General features: G+C 31.5%; 2 protein-coding genes across 9 annotated transcripts in view; both read left to right on the forward strand.

The window, feature by feature from the left end:
* Smash (smallish) overlaps positions 1-4418 on the forward strand; it is a 55955-nt gene extending 51537 nt beyond the window's left edge. For all 8 annotated transcript variants that reach the window (XM_070313096.1, XM_070313106.1, XM_070313086.1 and 5 more), the window contains 8 exons: positions 160-556; positions 976-1032; positions 1202-1524; positions 1645-1885; positions 2172-2371; positions 2629-2804; positions 2881-3045; positions 3347-4418. In XM_070313096.1, coding sequence (XP_070169197.1) covers positions 160-556; positions 976-1032; positions 1202-1524; positions 1645-1885; positions 2172-2371; positions 2629-2804; positions 2881-3045; positions 3347-3369 — 1582 coding nt within the window. In that variant the 3' untranslated portion in view covers positions 3370-4418. The remainder of the gene's footprint in view (positions 1-159; positions 557-975; positions 1033-1201; positions 1525-1644; positions 1886-2171; positions 2372-2628; positions 2805-2880; positions 3046-3346) is intronic.
* Positions 4419-6123: 1705 nt separating this feature from the next.
* Positions 6124-9472, forward strand: part of LOC138941383 (putative leucine-rich repeat-containing protein DDB_G0290503) — a 3825-nt gene continuing 476 nt past the window's right edge. The window contains exons 1-4 of the mRNA XM_070310986.1: positions 6124-8416; positions 8504-8617; positions 8921-9071; positions 9263-9447. Coding sequence (XP_070167087.1) covers positions 6164-8416; positions 8504-8617; positions 8921-9071; positions 9263-9447 — 2703 coding nt within the window. The 5' untranslated portion in view covers positions 6124-6163. The remainder of the gene's footprint in view (positions 8417-8503; positions 8618-8920; positions 9072-9262; positions 9448-9472) is intronic.

Consider the following 9472-nt stretch of genomic DNA (forward strand, 5'->3'; position numbering starts at 1 on the left):
ATATATATTTTTTTTTTTTTTTTTTTGAGGGTCTAAAAAAATGCCAATCAGAAAAATATTGTGTTTTTCTGAAATATTTTCTGGCCCTTGTTTGTTAAAAAAATAACGTTTAATACGAATTAAGAAGAAATATGTCATCAAGTCATCACATCATTACAGTGACTTAGGGGAAAGGCTGGCTCACAAATTGCGCGAACTCGAGGAAGAGAAGATGCAACTGGAGAGAGAGGCGATACTGCGCTGCAACGAGGACGCGTTTCGCAAGAAGGACGACAATACACGCAAACAGGAAGATGCTTCCTCACATGAGCAGCAGCAACAGCAACACGATGAGACAGCGAAACAGCGGGAGACCCAAGCGCGAACGAAGGAGGAGGCGAAAGAGGAGGAAGCGAAGTACGTCGGGGACAAGCGAAAGGACGCGGAACTCAAGATGCAGTCGGAACAACTGAGAATGCAGAACGAGATTGAAGAGAAAGAACGAAGAGTCGTCGATGCGTGTCGTAAGGAAGAATTGCGCATCCGAACGATGGAAAGTCAAATTCGCGAGCAAGAGGTAAGGCCAATCGCTCGGCTCTTTTCATCGAGCAACGAGCTAATGAGGAAATAATAAGCCGATATTAGAAAGTAGATAGTGAATTTAGAACGAGACCCCCTACTATCTTTCCGATTATATTCTCTCTGTGATATTCCTCTGTCAATTTTTTCGTTTCCAAGAAACTTGAAACTGCACATATTTCCTTTAGTATATGTGGCACGCATTTTTAACCGATAGCTTGAAAAAATGTTATTATCACATATCCTTCGAACAATGTTGTTTTCGTTCTATTTTTTTTATTTATGAAAATCATCGCAGAAATCGCTTCTTATTGCAACATTACCCGAAGGATTTGATTGTTGAATAGTAGATAGTGCAAATTAAGTATATAGCATAGTGTAAATATTGATGGAGGGATTATTGCTAATTATTCGCAGAACAAAGCATTGGTCGGTGCTGGGTTGTGCAACAACGAAGATGAATTTCCTTCCGGGGTAAGGCAATAATTGTAATTTTTTAATCGCTTGTTTGCACTGAACTTTTACATAAATATCCATATCAAAATTTTATTTATCGCTCGTAATATTTTAGATAGATAATGCATATAGATAAATAAGGATAGAAAATACAATTATAGAAAGACATTGCATATTATCCCTTTAGGAAGTGCTGCGAGTAGAAAGGGAACTTCTGCAATTGGAACAGGAAGAATTAAAAAGACAACGAAATAATTTGGCTTATCGTGAGCAAAAACAACTTAGATTAGCGGAGCAGTTACAGGAACAGTGGAAATCCTTGCAAGACGTTGCGCAGAATTCTATTAAGAATACGCAACAATACAAATATCATACGCCTACAGTGAATTATAGATCATCGATGCCAAATTTACAGTTTCAAGACTTGCCAAGAAGGAGACCACCGCCGCCACCGATTCCGCTTACTAAACCACGTATATTAGATCAAAGACAAAGAGACGTCACTATCAGGTAAATACAGATAATGTATTGTAAATGCTTTGTGCTACTCTAACTTTCTCCACGTCATGAAATAATATGATCGAAAAAAAAAAAATTATTGATCTTTTTTATTTAATCCCGAATCCACAGAAACAGCCGTATACCGTCCGCGGATTCGATCCCCCAACAAGTAGACGCATCGATTCGAGAGAATGCATCGGCAACGATGCTCGCGAATCACGCTGGTCAGCAAATGTCTAGACAAACCTTACAGGCATTAAGCGCAGTACCGCGACCACGAATTGTCCAAGGTGATCAATGGGTTCAGCGGAGGAAAAGTGACGTGCCGAGAGGCGCTCACGATGTAAATTATCAACATTGGCTCATTCAAGTACGTATCAAAAAATTATCTGGCAAACATCAATTTTTTTATATAACTCCATATTTAGCTTTCCGATGCACAGAAAATTAAGAAATGATTTATTTAGTTTTCTGAGGACCCACTTTCTTTAAAACTCAATATTTTATCCTGAATATGTTTAGCTAAATTTTTTTCTGTATTAAATTTCCGACAAAATTGAATATATATTGAATAGTGTATAGTATATAATGATATACAGATAAATATAAATAATTAGTTACGTATTATTATTCTAATATATTCTCCCACTCGATAGGAGGCAGAACAAAGGAGGATTAATGAGAGAAATCAACGATCGCCGGCGCGGAAATCTCAACCGCACGTAACTGGCACCTCCGTACCATACAATGCTCCAACTCGAATGGATAGCAAACCGCTACCTGATTCTATTATACAAACTCTAACGCAAAGAGTACAGAATAAAACGCAAGAGAAACCTCTTTCGACTAGAAAAAGGTATATTTAATTAATATTTGACGATTTACAAACGGATTCACACACATTTTAATTATAAAAATTTGTCAATAATAAAAATATCATTTTTTATTATTAAAATAATATTTTTTTAATAAATAAAGAATAGCATTTTCTTATTTATGACATATATATATATATATATATATATATATATATATATATATATATATATATATTTTCTTTCCAAAATTTTGTTTCAATTACGCTTTATGAAAGAATTTTTTTTATGATTTCAGATCAGAACAGGTTCACACTCAAGAACACTTGACGACTGTGCAACATCAATCGCCACAGTACACATTACAATCTCAAAAAACACATAATCCTCCAATCACGAGTAACAATGGGAATCAAGAAAAAATGCTAAGCGTGAGCGGGAAGAAAAAATGTTCTCATTGCGGAGAGGAATTAGGTAATTGAATAAATTTTCTCGAATATTCCTTCACCGTTATATATACTTATTAACATGATATCTTTATGGTCTCTAGGTCGTGGCGCCGCAATGATAATCGAAAGTCTACGGTTGTTTTATCATATGGAGTGCTTCAAATGTTGTGTATGCCACGTACGTCTCGGCGATGGATTGATGGGTACGGACGTGCGCGTCCGAAATCATAAGCTCCACTGCCATAATTGCTACTCCAGTGACGATGGTACACACATTTAATTCTATTTAAACATGGTATTATGTATAATCATCCGATTGAGCGCATATCGATTCCGAGAACGATACGATAAAATACATACTTCCTTCCTTATGTAAAAATAACTAAAGAGAACGTCTTTAAAAAATTCATATTTTTAATAATTTTAAATATATATTTATCAATATGAAAGTTTTGTATGATTGTAAAAAACGTAAAAAAGTCAACTATTACAACGCGATTGCAATGTAAAAGAGCATCTCGGAAGGATATCTTCATTTCACAACTTATATCGCTGTTAAATTTTCAGGTGTCAAGTTCAGTTGTGTGTAGAAGCCTGGTGTTAACGAAATTAAGCTGATTAATTTGATGATTGTAACGCTTTTTGGTTAAACCGTATGATTTTTATAATCTCAACTATTCAGTTACCCTTGCTTAAAAAAATATCACTGGATACAAACGACATAAATAAATGTGCATAAATAAATGTGCATAAATGTAATTTTGACAGTTGAGATAGAAGAATGATACAATTGTGTCCGCCGATTAGATATACATATACATATATATAATCTTTTGTGTTTTTATTTCAAAATAATAAGTTCTCACACATATGTATGCAATCGTTTCTATCAACTAACACGAATCATACGTGAAGGATGTATATAAGATGTATTTATGTAATTAGTGTAGAAATAAGAAATCGTGGTTGTTAAGATTCAATGTAATTGGCGTTGATTTAGCGACGCTGTATATTTTTGTAATATATATAATTCTCGTATTCTCTATTTATACCAGATAATTTACACCGTATATTCGAATAACAGAACGTGCGCGATTGTTTTCTCAATCGGAAGTGAATAACACGAAATCGAGTTTCTGTTGAAATAATGAAATCTAATTGATTCTGATGCATTCAATAGTCGATAATTGCAAACAATGGTGTATGCAGGTCCACTTATAATACATTAACATCACAATACAAGCTTCAATATTCTCCGATCGTTGAAAATAATAATTTATATTGATTTTTCTACATGTTTATTGTCATTATTTTTGAAACGTAGTTTTTTATTTAAATAACTCTTATATATGTATTCGTGTTGTTAAAATAAGGAATGTTCTTTATATATTTATAAACCAAACTTTTTTTTTTAAGTTTCCTGCAAAATCCGCTACTGTTTACAGACCAAAGGACGATTCGTACAGGATTACGCGTTTAAATGAAAGCAACACAACTCAAACTCAATCGTTTCCCGTAATCGTACTCACGATCATGCCGATGTTGCATTGTGAAATATTGTAACATATGCATCTCGTATTAACGCAATTTTACATTATTGAAGAAAATAAATGAAGCACAGATAAAATTATATTTTTTTTCTTTTCGTCAGAGACACGTTTCTTACCTGATATTCTATTTGTAGATTTTTCTATATGTATCAATTGTACATAACATTTAATGTCCTGCGACGAGTGCATCTGACACTTTAAAGAGACATTCACGATAATCTTTAGCGTATAAGATTTATTTTTCACCAGAAAAATTGCAAAGGCAAAATACGGAGCGATTCGAACACAATTGGTCGCGACGATATTTTGTAAAATCACTGCCATTTGAAATCTATCGAACATGCGATTTTCGTACTATCGACGAAGTCGTACGTGTATGTGTCTATGAATTAAAAAAATATAACTTAAAAATAACTATGTCAAAGAAACGAAAAACATTTTTTATCAACTTCACGAAACTCCGAGGTAGAAGTAGACTTGCCGAAATCGTAATAGTGAAATTATAATAGTAACGATTATAAACGTAATATTCGATAAATTATGGCAAATACGCAATTTGACAGTTTAAAAGACACTCGCGCATTTTTCGCGCTCGAGATTCAATTTTAGTCAATAATAATGATCGCGAGAAATACGGAGCAATATTCGATTCAAATATGATTTTTTCATAATGATGACTGATAAACTCAATATGTATCGCGAAGAGCGTCGAAAATGCTGCTAGTTTCTTCGATCGGTAAATCGCGTATGGTCTAGTGAAAAAATCTTAAGCAGCGATCGTTGTGATTGGTCCGATTAGGATGGAGGTCTCCTAGTTTGAGGATCGCTATGGCTGCCGTCGGGAAGACACTAGAAATGCTTCGAAGAATTGCATTAACCAATCAAAATAAATAAATTTTTATTCTTTTTGTCCTGATTGGTCAATCAAATGCTTGTATCAAAGAAAAGCCTGAGAGGGGTCATGCCACCGTTTTTTAAAACGATGTGAAAATTACAAAAGTAAGTAAATTCATTAGAGTATCTACGATTTCATTTGTTGAAATCTAGTAAATCTGTTCACTTTAGTAATTTTCACTTTGTTTCAAAGATATACACAATCGATTTACTTTTCGGTGCTAAACAACCGCGGTTGGTATATGTGTGTTTATTATCTCTATTATATAATTTATTATCTCTATAGTACATACTAGAATGACAAAACATCACCCGCAGCTAATAAAACATTAATAAATCCATAATATTTCACCGCATTTTTCATCCACAAAATGTATTTAGCACGGACATGCACCAACCGGTCGTTTTATCATGGCATCAAAAAGTGGATCTGGCCATGTAGTTCTTCCGGCTCTAAAATGAATCCAGTTAGCGCCACTATACCAGCTAGGAAAATGGTCTCACGAAAAACAGCGGCGTGGGTGTGTGAATAAAAAATTTACATTTTGAAGCGAAAATAGTATGAAATAAAGCGCATTTATGGAAAAACTTAATATTCTAGAAAGATTCCACAATTTCTAGCTTCAATTGGTTACAGTTATTTCACCCTATGCCATGTCCAATTACGTATAAAGATCAGTGATTTGAACTGGACGCATCTTATATCATTAATGGTATGTTCAAATTTTTGATTTTTCTCGTTTTTTGAGAGAAAATATTTTTATTTAAAAGTTATAATTAATCAATCATTTCTAAAAAGCTCATATATTTGTATTGTTTTTGTTATGGCCATGTGACCATTCTTTGTTTTCGTCGCAATTAAATTATTTGCCGAGGAATACGTTTTTTTTTTTTTTTTAATATTTTATTTATATTCATTTTAGATATAAAATAAAACATCATGTCTTCTCACGAGACTATTGGTTGGATTGTTAAGGACAATCGTATAAAAGATAGAATGATTGGCAATTCATTGATACATGAATTTACGCCATCGTCAAAAATACGAAGAAGAACAAAAACACTCAACGCCAAAATAAAAAAATATTGTGGTGTAAAAGATTACAAGCAGTATGTAAAATTAAAGACTAATGTTGTACGGAACGTGATTGATGATACTGATACTGATAATTCTGATAATCTATCCGATACTGACTATGATATTATATACAATTCTTTGATACAGAACAAACATTCAGTTGATGATCCTAAAAGGTATATTTTTAATGAAGAAGATTGCAAGGACTTCAAAAGGAAGGTTAACACTAAGCATAAAGAGGAGAACAGAATCAGGAATATGAAAATAAACATACCAAAGAGGAAACTATTGCAAGCAAAATGTAATGTTAGTGTATCTAAAAGACATATTAATATAAAAAAGATTGCTAAAGTCGAAACAATTGCTTTAGAAAATTCTAAGGATATAAATAATGATAACATTTTAGAGAAACAAAATAACAAAAAAGAGAAAAATTCTTCCCAATTAAATCCAATTGATAAGAATATTAATAAAAAAATTTCTTTAACGAATCAGAAAAATAAAACGAAATTTATGAAAGCAGAAGATACTCAAAAGCTGCAATCATTATCTCTTAAGGAAAATGATGCAAAGAATATACATTCAAAATCTTGTGATAAAATTTTAGAGGAACAAGATAGTAGAGAAGAAGAATCTTCTAATGAAAAAGTAAGAAATTCCCTTCAATTAAATAAGGTTGATAAGGTTGCAGAAATTTATCTGATAAATGATGAAGATAAGAATGATTTATTAAATCAATCTATTGATTCTTATAAAAAAACGCATTCTGCGGAATCAGAAGATTCACCCGATATTCATAAGCAGCAATCGTTATTTTCTAAGGAAGATCGAGTAAATGATGTACATACAAAATCTTGTGATAATATTTTAGAAGAACAAGATAGTAAAAAAGAAGAATCTTCTGATGGAAAAGTAATAAATTCTCTTCAATTAAATGAGATTGATAAGGATGCAGAAATTTACCTGATAAATCACAAAAATAAGAATGATTTATTGAATCAATCTATTAATTCTTATAAAAAATCGCATTCTACGGAACTAGAACATTCATCTGATATTCATATGCAATTGTTATTTTCTAAGGAGGATTGTATAAAGGACGTACATTCAAAATCTTGCGATAATATATTAAAGGAACAAGATAATGAAAAAAGAGAGTCCTTTGAACAAGAAATAACAAATTTCTTTCAATCAAACCAGATAGATAAGGACACAGAGATTTATTCAATTAATCATCAAGATAAGACACATTCTGTGAAACTAAAAGATTCCTGCAATATTGAAAAGAAGCAATTGTTACCTAAAATTACTTATAGTGAAATTATCAATAAAAAGTATACAATAATAAACAAGCAAGATAATAATATAAATATTAAAAAAAATGATATTAATTCCCAAGAAGAAATATCGAAAGCAAAAGAAATTGATAATAATGTATCAATAACATTGGAAACTGACAATGAAGAGGATAATGCAAATTACGTATCACCTGAAACTAAAAAGTGGCTTCAGCAGCAGGCAAAATTAAACTTGGTTGTGAGCAGTGATTCTAGTCAGAGTGATGATAAATATATAACCATTGAAACATCAAAAAAGCATGATAATTCTGGTACAAGCTGTTGTAGCAAAGACAGTAATATATGCAGCAAAGAAACCACACCAGTTCCTACAAAAGAGAAAGAAGATCCACCAAACATAAAAAAAGAGATAAGAAAGCAAGATGATAAAACTATATTATTAACGAGCTGTACGTATGAAAACAATAATTCATTTAAATCTACTGTAAACCAAAATTCGTTAAAAGAAATACAATATTGTGGAAATGTATACAACGATGATAATCAGAATGAAAGTATAGAAGATGTAGAAAGTTTTCATTCGAGAGTTTCTGAAAATAACATTTCGTGCATTAATGAAGAATCTATAAATCAATTTTCAAAAAATAAATCTTTATTAAACAAAGAGAATTTTTGTGATAAAAGCGAAGATAGAATGAGCGATTGTATGAGCGAACTTGGAACATGGTGTAAACCTAGACATGAACAAAACAAACGAGTATCGACAAACTGTTCAAATGTGCAGCTTGATATCTCTAGTCATTATAGACCATACAATGTAAGTAACTCACTTTTTCCCTCAATTTTCTTCCTTAAACGAATATTATTTGACGAGTATTATTTAATTAAATTATTATCTTTTCAGTTACAGCAACTAATCGAAGACGAAAAGTTACTTGCAGAAACGATACCAGCGGGTTTTACACTGGCGGATCTTTCTGAAGATGACGAAGCTTTTATTTTGAATGTTCCAAATAAAGTAAATAACCAATTTATTCTTAAAACCAATTCTTAAGACATGGGAATGCTAATGATTTAACAAATTATATAAAAAGTCCTATCACAATGCAATTAGCATCTTCAATTTTAATATTAATTTCCTGCCATTATAGGAAAAGCAAATTCGAATAATTGAAGAAATTAGTTACTAATTAGCATCTAATTATGCAATAAATTTTAATTTGTTTCCTGAAGTTCCATTAAGTTATACAAAAATAAAATAATAGTCTTGAAGTAAATATTTTTTTAGATTACTTAAAATGTTAATTTATAAATTCCGTAGGTCTTACAGTGCAATCTGCAGGGTCAATTGCTATCATTAAAAGAAAAAACGATAAAATTCGGAGAAGATAAATACAGAATCGTGCGTAGAAAAGTGGGTACCGTATCTTGTATTTTTGCTACTGGTAAACAACAAAAACCTTATAAGACAGGTGAATAGATTTTCTTTTTTTATTTTTTTTATTGATGATGGAAATGTTACATTTTGTACATTTAATCAAACAGAATTATAAACTTTTCTTTTTAATAATAAAATGGAATATATTATCTAAAAACTAACTTTTTGTACATTTTTATTGAATATTCGAGAAATTCTTGTAAATGATCTTATTTTAATTTTTAGTGAATATTAAAAAAATCAGCACTATTACTGTACGAGAAAGATTGTCACATTGTTTGAGGAAGTCAAACATATCAAATTCTTATGATACTGTTATTTCTTTCGAATCAGAATCATCAAACATAAATAATAGACAAACAAATGACACAGGTTCAAAAATGAAAGTTGATCGCAATAAGTGCAAACGAGTACTCTGCGTTGATACCACTGCTT

Source organism: Polyergus mexicanus, unplaced genomic scaffold, assembly GCF_030449975.1.
Source record: "Polyergus mexicanus isolate NDT 795.1 unplaced genomic scaffold, iyPolMexi1.0 SCAF_2, whole genome shotgun sequence".
Classification (NCBI taxonomy): Eukaryota; Metazoa; Arthropoda; class Insecta; order Hymenoptera; family Formicidae; genus Polyergus; species Polyergus mexicanus.